We start from the raw sequence: 17,982 nt of genomic DNA, 5'->3' as shown, positions 1-17,982 counted from the left end.
TTTTGCACTATTTCAGGAATGCCGTGGGACTAAAGAGCAGTCTCCGTAAGCTAGAGATGATTAAAAGAGTGAAGATGTGGACAAGCAACAGAAACTCTCAGAAGAGTATGACAGGAGGCAGCAGAGCTTCCGGTAGTCCGGAAAAGAACCGGGAGATGTTGGCAGCAGAAAGGCAAGGCTGAGCGGTCATACAGTGTGTGACTGTACTGTACTTTTTTTTTTTTTACTTAGTCTTAGACTTGAACTTTTTCCCAAAGGCCCTCTCCAGCTCAGGGACAGATAGAGTGAGGGTGAAAGAGCCGTCTGTCTCCGACCTGACGACCCGGGCTTAAAGATGACGTGGGGAAGAGAAAGCATCATAAATGATGTAAAGTGGTTTTGAACATTATATATATACACAAAATACAAGAAGATAGTAAGACCATTTAAAACAAAACACAAAGAAAATCATATCCACATCTAATTTAGTTTTGAAGCTACATTCTGTAGCATGAATGTTACAGCAATCGAGTCAGAGAGGATTTATTCTGCCCTAGTTTGTTGTACAAAGTAAATATTTTGGGGGGAAAAAGTTGGAAATCAGGTCAGCAAACACAACAATTACTGGTAAAATTTGTGCATGACAGGAAACACTCCACTCACTCGCTTCATTATGTTCTCTCTCACGCTCACAGGCTTTTCTTAGTGCTGAGGTCATAACTCAGGAAGGTACTGTTATGATTGGCTGAGGCTGTTTGGCAGCTCTACTGAGTAACCAACTGATGATATCACTCTCATTCTTCTATTAGCCTCTGATTGAAGTAGAACTCAAGGAGATATAGTGATGATAAAGCGCACTCGTGCCCATACTAACGTCTAACTCTGCCAAATGAAACATTACAAAAAGACATAACTAAAAGAATGAAAATAATATTACTTGAGTATTTACTTGACGTTCTGTCAGTTCGAGACCTAATGCCACATCCATACAGTGATCATGCAGGTGTGTGTACCCACCCAGGTCATTGTTGTTCATCATGGCATTGGAGCCCCGGAGGCGTGGACCCTGCTGGGTGAAATGATACCCAAACTTCAGCAATGTGGTGTTTTTCTCCAGCATGTTGGCTATTTCCATCTCCACTTTGTTGCCTAAGGGCTGACTCTGGAGTTCACAGAGAGTGCAGGAAAGGATGGTGGAGAGAGGAAGACGAGAGAGGAATAGATGATTAAAGGCAAAAAAAAAAAATCAGTGGTGGGATTGAGGGTTTAAAAAAAAAAAAGTTGATTTCAATCAATAACTGGACTTGAAAAGCAAAAAAGAAAGGGCCAAGAACAAGGAGAGAAATAAAAGTAGGCATTAGTGGGCAATGAGTCACAGATGTCCAACTATGGCATATGAGACATTGCAATGCAATCAGCGAGCATTAGACCAAAGTGGCAATGATGAACTGTGTACACTGCATGACACATACATACTGTTCCAGTGTGTTTAAATCTGTCTGTACTCTATGGAGGGTGTGAGCTTTTACCTGATTGTCTATCTTGAGCTCCAGTAGTGTGGTGTTATTCTGCAGCGACTCTATGAGGGCCAGGATTCCAGTCCCTGTTATGAAGTTGGACTCAACGTTCAGACTCTTGAGCATCGTGTTAACTTTCAACATCTCTGCCAGGGCCTGAGAAAACACACAGCACTTTGTATTCAGGAGCAGCTTTGAAGCCAGGCTGTTCTTGTCAGGCTTTCGTTGTGGTTTGGTCCCCGTTTTGATTTTGATTTGGTTTTTCTTCTGTTCATATTGTACAAATGTCTCCACTGTTTCCTACTCTTAGTCTCTGTTTTGTCTGTGTTAGTTCCCTCGTCTTGCTTGTTTCCATCTCCTGCTTCATTTTGGTAACTGCTATTCCTTGTGCGTCATCTGTGCCCTCACTTCCTGTCTTTGTTTTTCTTCTCATTTCCTGCTTGTTTCCATCTGTGTCTTCGCCTATCCGAGTTCCTTCCACTGTGCTATCTGCCACTTATGTCCACCTATGTCTCATTCTAAAATCTGGCCACTGAGTATATGCAAGTCTTTTCTTTTTTGGGGGGGGGTGGCTGTAGCTCAGGTGGCAGAGCAGGTCAGCCACTAATCAGAAGGTCGGTGGTTTGATCCCTGGCTGCATGCCAAATATCCTTAGGCAAGATACTAACCCCGTGTTTGCCTACTGGTGGTGGTCAGAGGGCCCGGTGGCGCCTGTGTCCGGCAGCCTCGCCTCTGTCAGTGCGCCCCAGGGCAGCTGTGGCTACAATGTAGCTTGCCATTGCCTGTGTGTGTGAATGACTGAATGTAGTGTAAAGCGCTTTGGGGTCCTTAGGGACTGAGTAAGGCGCTATACAAATGCAAGCCATTTACCATTTTCCCTTTGTCTGATCATCTGCTTGACTCCACATGTACTCCTATTTGCGTCACATTTCTTTTCTGTATTGTTGGGACGAATTTTCCTTGTTGCCTTGAGTTTGGATATCTTGCTCTTGTTCTGCAGAGCTTTTTCTTCTTTTTGTTTACGCCCTGCTTTTTTACCCTCTTGGTGTATTTTGATCTGTTTAGGAGGAACTTTGTCAAACCACATGTTTATTTTAATCTTCATATTGTTTGTCAAAATAGGACTCATCCCCATTAATGATAAAAAGTGAAAAACTGGGAAGCTGTTAAGATAAAAAGGAAAGAGAGCTGAAAAAAAAGCAAGTTAGGTTGAAAAGCATTAGACTTACAAATGCTACAGGGTCATTGCTCCTTGTTCCTACAATACTGAACCTCTCCACCACTGTGTTCTTCATCAGAGCCTCGGCATATGCCTTCAGAGTTGGGATAGGAATATTCTGGGTGCAGAAAAACAAAAAAATTAAATGTTGAAAAACTTATTTCTATGTATTTTTGCATTTTCCCTTGTCATAAACAGTAAAAAAAATATTAATTGCTGTGATTCATAAAGAAACAAATGCTTGAAGTTTATGTATAAAACTTGAAACCAAATCCAATATACATCCAAATTTAAATATCAATCCATCCATTCGCTTCCGCTTATCCTTTCCAAATTTAAATATAATTTTTATAATAGATATAGATTATTAAACCTGCACTGTCTCTCTTTTTTTTTTTTTTTTTTTTTTTAACACAACCCAGCATTCTTACCTTGATGTTATTGAGGTTGACTTCTACCAGGTCGGGATCATTCCTCTTTACTCTCAACAGAGTTTCCTCTACATCAGTGGAGTTGGGCTCCTCATCAGGGACTGGCTTGTACTGGGTACACTGGATCACACCTGGGGTGCAACACACGTATAATATAAAAATATATTTACAAAATCAGACTGCTGATGGATAAATTTGCTTTACTCAGGGTCTGATTGGACTAAATCTCATTTCAAAAGCAGCACAAAAAATAACCTCTCCATTAAGTAGTTGACTCAATTTCTGAATCTGCGACTCTAAACACTGTAAACAGCATTTTCTGGATGATTGCTTGAGACTTTGCTTGTGTCAAGCAAAGAGAACACATTTATTTGGTGAAAGTATAGTTTTCCACATTCAGTGTTGCTTTTGGTCGTGGAGTACTCTGCTGGTTCAGAAATGCTGTTCTTCTTCTCCATGCTTGCCCCCTTTTTTATGGTAATCCAGGCTAAACATCTGTGTAGCTTCACATTTATTTTACTGACAGAGGATTGGTATCAATCTTAAGAAGGTGATTAAGCGTACTTCCAACGATAGTTTTTTGCAGAGCACAGTACAGGCAGAGTATTAGTATTTGGCCACAATAACCTCAGGAGATTTTCAAAATGATATTTTTTATACTTTGCAAAAGCTGCACAGAGTACCTCGTTGTAAGTGCTCTGCAGCAGAAGATCTAAAATACGGAAAAACTAGAATCCGTTTGGTTTACCAGCACGAGAAATGTGCACCTACTTTAGTAATGGATTGCAAATCTCTGAGATTCAGTCATTAAGGTTAATATGGACCAATGCTTTTGTAAAAAGGGTTTTTGTGCCCTCCTCTGTATCACTACTCAAAACAGAGTGACAACTTCAGCAGGAGACTGTGGGTTGCTTTATAAGGTAGTCATATTTGGATGTGAGATGCTCAGTCTCTGTTTAGAGCTGGAAGTGTAACTATAGGATGAGCCACCACACAAGATAAACAATAGCTCATTAACCTGTGAAGGAGAGCTAAAAGTAATCCCACAATTCAATCGTTTACACGATGTAGCATAACATGAAGTGCAAACAGATGAACCAGCGATAGTGTATTCCTGGCAGGATAATAGCAAAATGTATGTGTGCTTATACTCTTTTATCTACCTATCTATTTTACTTTAACCTGTTTTACATTATTTGTGCATGTATCAAGTGCAAAACAGAAAAAATATGAGCATACACTGTTTTTGGTAAAATAAACATTCTGCAAACATGAGATCACACTTTATTCCAATCCAACTGCAGCATTTTTCTTAAATGATGCAATTTTTTTGGTACTAGTTGAGTGATCTGCTTTATTTTAGAGTACTTTTACTTGTTCCTCGAAAGTCCCTATAATTCATGTGTACTTGTGTCCAGTAGTATACATTTTGGTAGGTGAGTGCAAGCGTGTATGTGTTTCACATACTGTTAAGGCCTTGCTTGTTCACTATAGTGCTGCTGGCCAGGGCTTCATAGTACTGCTGGTTGCTCATCAGCGTGTGCATGCCCAGGATGGCTGGAAGAAGAGAAGGAGACTGAAGAATGAACATTTCTTGAGAAAAAAAAGGATCGAGAAAGAGAAAGCAAGAGAGCAGTGCTGACACTGAGTGGACTTATTGATTGGCTTGCAACCTTAGACCAGACCACCATGCACCAGTCGCTTTCAGCATCGCAATCAAGGCAAGCATGAGGGAAAAAAAAGAAAGAAAAAAACCTGCACACTGTATGGATTCAGCTCCCGTGTACTGGCTTTGACTTCTGCAACCACAGCTGACCTTCTGCTCTTAGCAGGCCGAAGCCAAATCAATGTGCAATATACTTTATTTGTTATAAAAAAATAATGAGATATCAGCCAGCCAAGGCAAAAAAAAATCTATGATGTGCTCTGGCAGCAGGAAATCTGAAATATGTTTCCAGCCAAGCAGTTACTCTGAGGACACAATTAACAGAGAGTCTTTGCCTTGTTTCTTTGTCAGAGAGATTGAGAGTATCTGACTGTTTATTCGATTACTGAATGCAGTGAAGTGCGTGTATTGCAACAAGCTAAGAGGCTTGTTCACCACGAGCATTTCTCATTTTAAATCTCCGTCTTCTAACAGCAGCAGGGTTGGATAATATTTTTGTCACACATGAAGTATGCATTGTCTTGTAATTACTCTGACAGTGGTTAAAACTAAATGTGTTTACATGGTATAAGTAAGTATACTTCCCACAAAGTCAACTCACTGTCATCATTAATATAATAAGTTCAGCACATTGACTGCAATAACTCAGGCAGGCTAAAAACAAACAAACGAAACAGACAGAAAAAAACCCTGAAACTTCAGCAACACTGTTTTAATGGCAGCTCGAGTTTCTCCTGATGGTATGGACATCGAAAAAGTTATTATTTTATATTTTAAGGCAAAGAAAAATAACTTCAAACACTATTCAGACAAAATCCAGCAAATGACAATAACTGCAGTGTGTAAAGCAGAGCTGCGTCATATCACATCATACCTGCTATAGCGGTGTCATGCACTTACATTCCCAACTGCCGCCACCTGCAAGCTGCAAGCTGATAAAACACTGGGTGTTTTCTACATCGTCATTAATATCATTTTTACAATTTTTTGTGATGTAGCTTACATCGTCCTTCCCCACTATGCAAAAAAATGTACCAGCAGGTCCACTCGCCCTGCATGAATCAAGTTTTTTGTTAAATACAATGCACGGTCCGCACATGCAACAATACGACTACAAAGTAAAACAAAAAGCACAAATGTCACAGAAGACCAGTGTTGTTCCATGCAGGACTATGTGCAGCGTACAGATACCCTGGGCGGTGATGAACTAATAGATAGAAAGATCCAGAAAATGAAGGTACGGATGATGATGATGAAGAGTTGAACGGTAAGAGTGGAATGAAGATGAAAGGAGTGCTAGAGGAAATGAGTGAAAGTTAGATTAACAAGGGCTAGTTACACCTATGGTAGTCTACTTACATTCATTAGTGAGAGCATGCCTAAAACCTTCATATAGAAATATATAGAAACAACTCTTGAAATGGAGAAAAGTTACAGTTCAGCTACATGTGCAGACGTAAAATCCAATCAAACTTAAGTACTTTTATTTGTTCATTTTCTTGGAAAAATTAGCCTACAGAGAAAATTAGCCTACAGAGAGATGTTGTGTGATAGTTACCTGCAATATCACAGAGTTCAGCATCGGTAGCACTGGACAGGGCTTCTTCTAACTCCGGCTCCAGAGTCACAGACTCTATGATTGGATCCACTCTTGTTTTAGGCACCCAGGCTTTCCCTGCAATATGAGGGGATATATTTTATGCAAAGTAAGTGACTGCAAGCACTACTATTACAATGACAATTATCAGTAACTTTAATTTAGCATTTAGCTTACAAGTTACATTTGACAGACTCCAGTTTTTTCCTGGATTTTTGTCAATTTAGGGACCTCTATGGCTACAGATTTGCTTCTTAAGTAGCATTTTTTCTCAAAATTACCCAAAATTTCTATACATTCTGTGTGGTGTGACCACATGTAGTGGAAATGCAGCTTCATAGTATATGCACTGAATTTCTCTCTAAGGTTGAATTTGTTGAACTGCTGTGTATTGAGGTTATTAAAGTTAAAAATAAAACTAAAAACTAAAGTAATAAAAACTGAAACTAGGCATGAACACATTTTTGTGAACTAAAATGAAAGAAAAAAAACTACACCTTTGAAAAAAAAATAAAACTGATGGAAAAGATTTTGTAAATTTGGGAAACTAAACTAAAATACAATTACAGATGAAATGTGTTTTCCTTGTCATTTATTATAAACTGCCTGGTGAGGATTTGATGAATGCTTCTATTGAGGCCAAAAAGTTGAAAGGTTTGTATTTATATTGTAATATCTACACTGATTTTTCACAGTTCTTGCCTCTGGCGTTTGCCGTAAATAAAATAATAAGAAATAAAGATTGAAACTAATGAAAGCTAAACATTTTCAAACAATAAAAGCTAAACTGAAACAAGCAAACCCACTCTGGAAACAAACTGAAACTAAACTGAATTAACAAAAAGTCAAAATGAAGTAAAATTAAAAACTAGTAAGAAAATAATAATTTAAAAAAAATCTATGATAACTCTGCGATATATTGTTTTATTTCTTAAAATAATGGCATAAACAACTTTGGATTGTCCCCTCACAGCGAGGTGTGTCAAATCCACTAGACAGTCGGGGTGTTTCTGTGTGACGTTAGCATGTTCTCTCTGTGCCTGTGTGGGTTCTCCTTGGATACTCTGGCTTCCTCCCGCGGTCCTCCCATGTTAGGTTAATTGGACTTTCTAAATCGGGTGTAGGTGTGTATGTGAACATGAATGATTGTCTGTCACTCTGTTATTCCTGAAACACAGCAATCATTTTCATTGCTACTACCATTAACAAAGGCTCACTCTTTTGTCATAGAAAGTCATGTATAAAAAAGACAGAACAAAAGCTAAGTAAATGTGAATTACAAAAACAGTGAAGACCATCAACCTGTTAGAACCTATAACTAGTACTGAATACAGTACATACAGTAGTATGGAATTTGAATGTAACTGTCAGTCTAAGGTGAGGACATGTAAAACAAGGTCAGTCCAGTTGCCAAAATCAGTTCTGTTACACAAGCTGTGTGAGGTGAGTATGCTTTCATGTCACACCTGACAAGCGGCTGACTCTAGAAGCCCAGAGATGTCTTTACCGATACGTTTGCTATGTCTGTATTTGTGTGGCTTGCTCCTCGAGTTTCAGCCAGACATTTTTTCTGATGCTCATATGAACACGAGGCTCTGTGAGAGCAGTTGTGAGAGCAGTTTTTGGAAAGTCACGTGTGACCTGTCTTGGTTAAATGTCATGGCACCACTGAGGGCACGGCAAATGCTGCGGCAAGTGGAGTGAGTCCCAAAGCAAAAACACCAGCAAATCAGAACGTAACAAAAGTCAGAAAAACAGAAAGAAACTTTACAGAGTTTAAAGAGTTTGACATGGCTGAAGTTCTTCACCACCAGTCAAGTCTGTGTCTACGCTGTGGATTTCTGATAAACCGAGTTTTAGTGCTAACACCTGAGCTACAGGTTGGCTGTTTTCACTGATCAATTTGCCTTTTTAAAATCCATCCACGAGTCCAGAGATATTTGTTTAATTACAAAGTAACACCATCATTTAAATCATGTTTAAGGAAGCTTTAAACAGTTTTCATTTATTAATAATAATAACAATAATATCTTAATAAAAAGATTAATCATGAAAACATTTGCCTGATTAACTTGATTTTTATTAAACACACCAGTTCCTACCTCTCTTCTCCCCGGTGTAGGGCACCAGGTCTTCTTTGTCAGGATGCTCTTTGGCCTGTTTCTCCAGATGGGCCAGGAGGTTGTCTCTTTGAAACGTCCCTGTTGGTGCTTTCTTTGTCTGGTCCTTCTGGCGCATCCCAGCAGGCAACAATGCATTCTAGACACGGATTAACATTTACAATATGTTGGTATTGCATGTTGGAAAAATAACCCATACTTTTGCTAATTTGACCAGTCTATGCTTTACACTGTGTGAAGTGTGAAGGAATTTTTCGATGCTTTTAGCCAGACTTGCTCCCTGCTTTACAATTCCGATCCAGCCTAATGTAACTCAACATTCATTCCCCAGAGAATGAATCCTTGAGTTTCCCAAAGTGCCTTTCTACTTATTCTATCATGTTAAAAAGGTTTTCGTTTTTTTTCCCCACAGAACTTGGTAGCAGAGACTGTATACGCTCCAAGAAAGAAGAAAGAAAGAAAGTGTACTTTATTGATCCCCGTGGGGAAATTCCTCTCTGCATTTAACCCATTCACTCAGTGAAGCAGTGGGCAGCCATTGGGCGCCTGGGAAGCAGTGTGTAGGGACGGTACCTTGCTCAGGGGTACCTCAGGGTAGCTGTTCAGGGGAATCGAACCCCCGACCTTCCGATCATGGGGCCACCACTCTACCTACTGAGCTATCCCTGCTAAGAAGCCAATCACATAGCAACAACTTGGTCTCAATCATGCAGACATGGTCAAGACTACCTAGTGAGGTCTAAATCGAGCACCAGAACTGGAGTCAAAGATGGTTTGAGCGACTTTGAATGTAACATTGTTCTTTTTGTCAGACAGGCTGGTCTGAATATTTCAGTGAGTACTCATCGACTGGGATTTTCCCCACACAGTCATCTCTGCTTTATAGCACAAGACCACACCTGCTGTCAGCTAAGAACAGATGAGATGATGTGAGATGATGAGATTTTTTGCTGCTGCAACATTAACGCTCCATGTCATAAAGTTCAAACCATCTCAGTGACAGTGAGCTCACTGCACACAAATGGCCTCCACAGTCACACGAGCTCAATTGAGCATCTTCAGGTTGCGGTGATGTGCCGACAACAAATCCGAAGCAACTGTGTGATGCTATCGTGTAAACATGGACCAAAATCCCAGAGGAATGTTTCCTGCACCATGTTGAATCTGAGCAACAAAGAATTAAAGCATTTCTGAGTGCTTTAACTAAGTCCAACCAAGTATCTCATATCTCACCTCATGAGGTGTCAAGATGTATGTAGCTTCTGAAAAGTGAAGTGACTTACACCTGCATTCTTTCTAATGGTCAACAGAGGGCAGCTTCTTTGACTGCAAAAGCAGGGCAGTGCAAAGTCTATGATAAAATTACACTAATCAGGCTTTTCAATCACATCCTTCAAGCACAGCATAGCATATCTTCCTTTATATTAGGATTAAAGTCAGTAAGTAGCTGTGTTGGCACCGGATCACTTAGTTTATGTTTCCCTATGTCTCTGTCAGCAGTTATCTCATGCTAAAGTGGTCTCGAACAGGTGCTTATGTGGTTTTATTTTCTTTATCTTGTTCAAACTTCTCTTTTAGTTAAGTCTTGTAATATTTTGAAGCAAAACACAAAGCTAAGAACAAACAACTTTGATTTTTTTTCTTCTGTAACAAGTTTTATGAGCTGCTGAGTGAACTGTATGATGTCAGGCCTAGACAGCATGACACCATATAATTCTCTCTCTCTCCTCTAGCTCAACACAGGACCAAGAAATTTCCCAGACCATTAGTGCACACCAAGTTATTTTGAACCTAAAGCAACATTCAAAACCATGCTCTTAGAAGTGCTACTTATAGCTGCATATCTTATCTGCTTCTCAGCACTTAGGGGCCTCCCTTTCTTTATAAGTCTGTTTCTCTTTTTGCTTCTCACTGTTGTTCATCTTCAGTCAGACTCTCTCCTTACATTAGGAGCTTCCAAATAATAATCTGGTTGTACAGCAATTTTTTTTAAAAAACAACCGAACATACCCAACACTTTGCGCAGTCAGCACAATCTAAGATATTACCAACACAAAGCTTATATCAGCTTTAGATTACAGCGCTCAGTCCCAGTATTTTATTTTTAACAGCATGAGTCGGCCTCTGTTTCTCTCAGCAACCATCAACTAACAGTCACATGTGCAATACGTGTGTCTATGTGTCTATGAGCCTGAAGCTGAGACGATATCATTTCACGATATACAGCACATCAAGATCCATTTCAGATACCAGCATATTTATAACGCAAATAAAAATGACCACCTGCAACAAATGCAAACAAACATCAGCACAGATTTAAACTTTCTCACGCTCTAATAAATATATCCAATAATACCCGCCAGCAAAACACCACCTCCACCTCCTCAGGAAAATATCCGTCTATTCTGTAGCTACAGGCTCTCTACAACTTTTTGAAAGTGGAAAGTTGCAGTCTCAGAGCCATTTTGATGGTTTAATCTATGCCAAACTTTTCACTTTGATTGGAACTTTTTCTACGTGTGATTTGTATTAATCCACACAAACAACTGAGTATGAAGCAAGCTTGGGTCAGTACACTTGTGAGGCAGTACTGTGTGTTGTAAAACACAAAATGTTCTTGTAATTGTTGCTGAATAATCAATAATGGCAGACATGCGTGCAAACTTTCAGTCTGTTTACTGGAACCGATGTGGGAAACCGTGCTGGGAATGTTACAGTCAGAGCAAATGGGCACTTTACTGTTGTGTAACAGGTGACCCTCATAAACAGGCACAAACAAGGTAAGGACATACGCACTGCTTCTCTCTGTTTCCTCTGTTTACGTCAGCGAGTCCCTGCAGTCACTCACTGCTGGCATGAGCCTCGCTAACAAACACACGCACATATCTACTCCACATTATACCCTTCGAGTCATCCCCTTGGCACTGAGGGGGACTCCGGTCTCTTTATGAGGAGTTAGACATTCATCTGGCAGCTATTGCAGCAGCTGTCCACACCTCGACCCCTGATTTATTACTCGGTGGTCTGTCGGTGGACGAGAATCAAATGCAGAAATAAACATATCATAAAAAGCAGCAGCGAATAAACACGAGTGCTGATGTAGTATTATAAGTGCTTTAGCTGTACTTAATACAAAAGGAGAAATACTTTGAATAACAGGGAAGACTAAACAGTAACAAGAGGTTATTAATTTAAGGTTAGTATTTTACTTTTTCACACTTTCTTCATTTTTCGTTTGTTTCACCATTTTTAAATGTATTACTGAATCAAACCCTGCCGCAGACACAAAAGACCTTCATGTTTAGTTGTAATACTTTTACACAGAAAATCTAATCTGCGCTCAGCAACTTCTAATACAGTCGCGGTCCAAAGTTTGCATAAGCTCATTGTGGTAAATGCTCTAAATGATTTATTTGAATTGATATTTTTCCAGGGTGGAATGAATATACAGCATCTGTCTTTAATGACTTTAAAACATAAAAATAAAGAATAAAGAATTTATTTCATTTAGGATTTTCTCTAATTCACACAAGGTCAAAAGTGTGGATTACACCCCAACTAATATTTGGTTAAACGTCCCTTAGAAAGTTGCACCTGGAATAGATGTTAAACAAATTCTTCAAAGCAAAATTGGTGGAGCTCATTTATTTTGGCTCATTTTGTGGCCCAGAACCAGCTTTACAGGTTATCCCAAACATTTTCAACATGGTTAAGGCTGGAGGTTCGGGAAAGCCATTAAAGAAGCTTAATGCTGACCTGTTTTATTTGGAACACCCAATTCTGTCCATGTTTAGTCTAGTGTGGAGTGAAGTTGAAGAATTCCATCTATTTGAGTAATGTAACAGTACCACTAGCAGCAAAACAGCCCCAGAGCATGATGCAACCACCACCGTGCTTGAGAGTTGGTACAGTGTTCATAGGTTTGAAAGCCTCATCTTTACTTCTCCAACCATGCCTGTTGCCATTGTGGCCAAAGAGCTCAATCTTTGTCAAATCTGACCAAAAAACTTTTACCAAGAGGGATTTTAACTTGTCCATGTGGGACCCTCTCAGTGCATGGTGCTTCCCTGTGCAGTTGGTATTCCAGTAGTTTCTGGTAACCTTGAACTTGGGGTTTTTCCTGAACAACCATCATCTGAGGGTGACAGTTTGTGTTTTCTTCGGGACCTTGGCAAAGTGGTGACACATCCAGACAAGATGTGCTTGCACATAACTGTTTTGAATCATCTTGGAATGTGCACTTGTTTAGAAATGGCTCCAAGAGACCTTCCCAACCTGTGCAAATCTACTCTTTTCTATTGCTCTGAGTAGTGACCAATACTCAGAGCAATAGACAGCTGCTATGAAACAAATCCTTTTTATGCTGGCAAAGAAAGTACCAGTTGTAGGCTTTGGCTTTGTCAATTTAAAAGAGACTATGGAACCTTCAGCACCGCTTATGAAAAAATGTGAGTGTATGTATATTTTATTTTATTTTGTATATACTTTTGACCGGTGTGGATCAGAGGAAATCCAAAATAAATTGCTGCTTGTCCACCCAATTCTTGTTTTTACAAGTCATTAGAGATATATGCTGTTATAATCAGGGGTGCACATAAGTGGTCCGCAGGTGCGCATTCGCTGTCAAAATAAAAGACGCGCACCAGATAAGATGTTGCAACGCGCGTTTGCGTACATAAGATTTTCTGGAGGAGGACAGACATTTGTTTAGAACTCTTAAAGATGTCGAAGAAGCTCCTTTAAGCAATTACTTTGGTGTTTCTCCACCTCCAAAGAAATGTCAGAAGGAGTCCGAACCGCAAAAGAAGCGCGTATTCTCAGAAAAGTGGTTGCAGGAGGTGAGCTGGCTTCAAACAAATGATGAACGCACAGAGATGTGGTGCAGAATATGGCGTGAAAATCCCACTCTAGCGGACAAAAACAGTGCCTTTTATATGTAAGCAAATGCGCGTTGCAACTTCTTATCTGGTGCGCATCTTATTTTGACAGCGAATGCGCACCTGCGGACCACTTATGTGCACCCCTGGTTATAATCAATGCACCCTGGGAAAAAATGTCTCAAAGAAATCATTAAAAGCTCAAAAGTATCACGACATTCATTCCAATGATGAGTTTATGTAAACTCCTGACCATAAATGCCATGGCTTTGTAGACTTTTGTTTTCAGTCCTTTCCTTCAAACATATTTTAACAATTGCTACTGTACTACCACTATAAAAACTAAGATTTATGTTATTTTAAAAACAGAAATTTCCAGCTAACAGCAACTCAAACGAAAGCACACTGCAGCTCCAGTGATATACAATGTGATACATTACATCGTGCTGTCTGCTGAGCATGTATGCCCCCATTAATCCCCACTGATACCAGCATACTGACATAGCTTCTCCTTATGGACTTCAATGTTATAAGCTTACATCAGGATCCAGCTCCTCTAATTCATCCTCTAACCGCTGCAACTCTTCTTCTGACAGTTTCTTCAGCAGCTCGTCCTCGTCTATGTCTCTGTACTTCTCCATCTCCTTCCTCAGAAGCGCCATTGTGGACAGCACACCTGGGGGGGAAAGAAGAGTACAATATCTTGGAAAACAACAGAAATAAAATATTTACACATCAATTATGAGCAATGATGGCAATCAATTTGAGAGTTATATTGTTTGAGGGAATATATGTGGCAATAAAGCATAACAGTATTTATCATTTTCTTGTATTCTCTTTGCTCTTTGTTATTCTTGGGATGTGTTCAACATGTGAGGCATATTTAAGCTGTTCTCTCACCTCAGCAACGCCTCCAAATTAAAAAGGCAAACTGTAGGAGATCAGGAGCCTAGATTATATCTATGGATGGAAATAACCAAGAAGCAAGTAATTAAAATGAATGTTGGAATAACAGTGGGTTTGAAGGATCAGAGAAAAGCAACACAATGCTTTAACAGTGGAATTCAGAAGACAAACTGACCTTAATGACCCCCACCTCGGGTAAAATAACAGCAAAGGCAGCCAAGTGCCCGTAGCCCTCTTGGGAAAGCAATTACACCTGAAAGAGGCACAAGTAAATAGTGTGAAGAGAGATTAATAGCTCGCAGAATTAGAAAACAATACTACGTCATGAACATGGAAAGAAGTGAAACATCATATTTCTCTGCTTGTCATCTCTTCTCTATTACTCCGATTTCTCAGAAAGCAACTGTCCGGAAATACAGAAGGCTTGAAAATACAAAATTCATTGAGTGCAAAAGAAATGTATGAGAATTTGTCAAACATTTTCACTGGTAATGCTTTAAATGTTCTTCTTTCCATTTCTCTTATATCGTCACAGAGTTTTTGAGAGCTGTTGGAGTGTTCATTTTCATGTCCTCAAAAGGTTTCCATGTGCCACACTCACATCTTTAGATTAAATATGACGCTACAGCCAGCAGGTTAGTACAACTTAGCACAGAGTGGAAAGATAAAAAGCGCTAACCTAGGCCTTCTCAAAGCTAACAATTCCCATCTGCCAGCAAATATACAATTAAGCTGTTAACAGAGTTGCTAGATGGAACCGCTCCTACAAGTTTGGTATATAACTGCATCTTTAAGCTTTTATGCAGGTTTTTGAATGACTTAATACTAAATATGAATGAGTTTACAAATGCAGACAGGTGAACAAACTGCACCGTTAATTATTATTTAAGGAGAAATATTTTGAAGCCTTCCTAGGTGTTTTATTGTTCTTCTCTGCAAGAATTTTTCCATTTATTTGTCACCATTTCAATTTGATTCAATTAGACAAAAAACAGTTGTCTGATTGAATTGGATTTGCTTACAAGTTTTCACCTATTTGCTTGACACTTGGTAATTTTGCACATATCCTGCTGCTGATCATCTGCTTATTTTCTCCAAGTGTTGCCCTGAAAACTTTATAAATGTTGGATAGGTCAAATATGCTGTCCGTAAACGTGTCTTGCTCTTGTTTCTTTCTCAAACAGCTATGAAGACTCATTCCAAATCTTGCTCTCGAACTCTGTCTTGGCTCTGTGACCAGATGACTGAAAATGGATGAGCTGCAGTGGAACATTTGTGGACCAGAGCACCAAACACTGGGCGCGCACACGGTCTCTAAGCCCCAAGTTCCTTAAAGCTGTAGTTCAGACTCTGACAAGTGTTGAGCTGCTACCAATGGATGCCCACATAACAACATTAACTATAACTTCACTGAGCTTGTATCAGGCGATGGGAATGATCTCAAATTAGGCAGAAAATATTGAGCTGGAGCTCAAAGTGCAGAAAATTGTGTTTTTGAGGAGCACAAATGTGAAAGAAAGCTTATCTTTTTGATCTTAGCGATGTCACCAAGTGTGCTTTGGCTTTAATCCTAAAAAGCGGGGTCAAGCGTGTTGTTCTTTTGTTCTGCTTTCTCTTTTCACTCCATGTCAAGACAAGTTTCCAAAACCAGAGATGAAGAACTGGGCTGCACTCCAAATAGCACTGCAAGCCCACTGGAAGACTGCAACCTGTTCTGATGATATCGAACAGACACTTGCCTGTATTTAGAACATTTCTATAAGCCTCTGCTTCATTACAGGACATTCACTGGGCAGAAAGAGCAAAACAACTAAAAATGACCTGAACCAGAACGTACCCTCTGCAGTCATAAACATCTAACTTGCCTCTTGCCCTTGAAAGCAGGCCTATCCAATCCTTAAGCGTCTAAGAATAGCCCACTGATACGGGATAATTAATCAAGTCAGATATGTGTAAAACCTTGGGAGGGCAACTGGTCTTGCATGAGCACAGCCTTTCACTAACTGAGAGCAGAAGATAAAAAGATTTCAGAATAAAAGTCTTTTTAAAACTGCGTGTATACAAGTTAGCTACTCCTGGGTGAAGGCAAGATTTTTTTTCAGTCATGAAGTACGCAGACATTTCTGCAATATTCACAAATGCTCTCAGAGTGAAGAAAACTGAAATATTCATCACAGAAATAAGCTCATGCAGCAATATTAAAGTAACTTGAATTTTCTTTTTGCAACTCCTCGTTAACTGCTTTCAAACAGCATACAAATGGCACGGGAAGCCTTTGTTGCCATCTTCTACAGGCTGCTGAAATGACCTCCACAACATCTTTGTGCATAACTACTTCACAGATTCACATTCAAATATAAGCATAACTCTACATATCTAAAAAAGTAAATTAAAAGTGATTTTAATTGATTAAATTACCCCAAACATATCTTAGCTGCTCAGTTTGTTCTAGGTCTGATGCTGAAATGGAATAAAACTACAATAATCACACTTAACTCTGCTCATTTTTGGGAAAGTAGAAGAATTAAACCCTAGTTTTGTGCCACACAATCTAAAGGAAAGATAGCAGTTGTAAAAATTGCACAGATATCTGAAATGTCCCAGCAGACAACAGCTGAGAGACAACTGTTCTCCTTTACTCAGCCACATGTCACAATGCATGTGGCAGAAAATAAGCTCTGTGGAAAGGATGGCGTGTTTTATTACTGGCACTCCAAAGAAAAGACAGTTTGGTTCGTAGATTTAGACCTGGCATTGAGGTGTGCATACAACAAAAAACAATTAAAGGCCACACGTTAAATAATCCTTCATTTTGCTGAGGACATCTGTGGCCACTGTTTTTGTTTTGTTTTTTGCTTTGGGGCCAGCACAGAGTCATATATCATGATCTGTATACCAGACCAAGTAGCTCACTTGCTGCCTTGGACCTGGGGTCAGGCCATTTGTTCATTCTGCAGAGGTCAAAGTGTCATAATGTTTTTGTTAAGTGTAATATCACCAATGAGTGCTGTTATACTCCAGCTGATAATATAATACATGGCTAAACCAGGAGGTAAACAGCAGACTTCTGAAGCACCATTAAGAGCTGTGCTCATAAAATAAAAATGACTGACAAACAGAAGTTCCACAGCTTAGTTATTTCTAGAGTGGATGTGTGGAGGTCACAGAAAACCAGCAACTTTTGTATACTTCGGAACTCCTGTTTCTGCAAAGTTGTAATAACTTTAAAAATTAAATTAAAAGATGTAGTTATGATTGGTCCAAATACGATCACAATAAAATAAAATAAAATAAAAACCCACCCAATCTGCATCTTTCAGTTTAATATTTAACCTGCAGCAGCCAAATGATGAAAAACAGAAACAGGGAACTTATATTTGGTGTTCATTTTTTCTAGAAAACCCACTTTGGGATTGTAAGTACAAGCAGTGACACTGAGTGCACTCCCCAGGTGAGTAAGTGACGGACGAGGTGAGTAAGTGACGGAAGAGGTGAGTAAGTGACGGACAAGGTAAGCGACTCATGTTGTAACTGACGTCAGACGCCGGAGATTTTGGCGGAAAATTAAAGCAAATGGTAGTTTAGATTTGAACAAAATTCATTTAAGCTTCAGCATTACCAAATACACTTATCAATTGTCTTATAACTAACACTATTTGTCTAAATAATC

General features: G+C 39.4%; 1 protein-coding gene across 2 annotated transcripts in view; it reads right to left on the bottom strand.

Moving 5' to 3' along the window:
- The window catches only part of tmod1 (tropomodulin 1), a 33,269-nt gene that overhangs the window by 2,793 nt on the left and 12,494 nt on the right, over positions 1-17,982 (bottom strand). Inside the window, exons 2-12 of one of the 2 annotated variants that reach the window (XM_005944482.3) lie at positions 14,488-14,565; positions 14,307-14,366; positions 13,946-14,082; positions 8,512-8,668; positions 6,371-6,487; positions 4,614-4,703; positions 3,147-3,277; positions 2,726-2,833; positions 1,509-1,652; positions 997-1,141; positions 228-327 (exon numbers count right to left, since the gene is read on the bottom strand). In XM_005944482.3, coding sequence (XP_005944544.1) covers positions 228-327; positions 997-1,141; positions 1,509-1,652; positions 2,726-2,833; positions 3,147-3,277; positions 4,614-4,703; positions 6,371-6,487; positions 8,512-8,668; positions 13,946-14,068 — 1,115 coding nt within the window. In that variant the 5' untranslated portion in view covers positions 14,069-14,082; positions 14,307-14,366; positions 14,488-14,565. The remainder of the gene's footprint in view (positions 1-227; positions 328-996; positions 1,142-1,508; positions 1,653-2,725; positions 2,834-3,146; positions 3,278-4,613; positions 4,704-6,370; positions 6,488-8,511; positions 8,669-13,945; positions 14,083-14,306; positions 14,367-14,487; positions 14,566-17,982) is intronic. The other variant, XM_005944483.3, reaches the window with a different exon arrangement.

Source organism: Haplochromis burtoni, unplaced genomic scaffold (assembly GCF_018398535.1).
Source record: "Haplochromis burtoni strain Fernald_Lab_line unplaced genomic scaffold, NCSU_Asbu1 Contig_409, whole genome shotgun sequence".
Lineage (NCBI taxonomy): Eukaryota > Metazoa > Chordata > Actinopteri > Cichliformes > Cichlidae > Haplochromis > Haplochromis burtoni.
The sequence above is the reverse complement of the archived record's forward strand: the minus strand, read 5'-3'. Positions and strand labels throughout refer to the sequence as shown.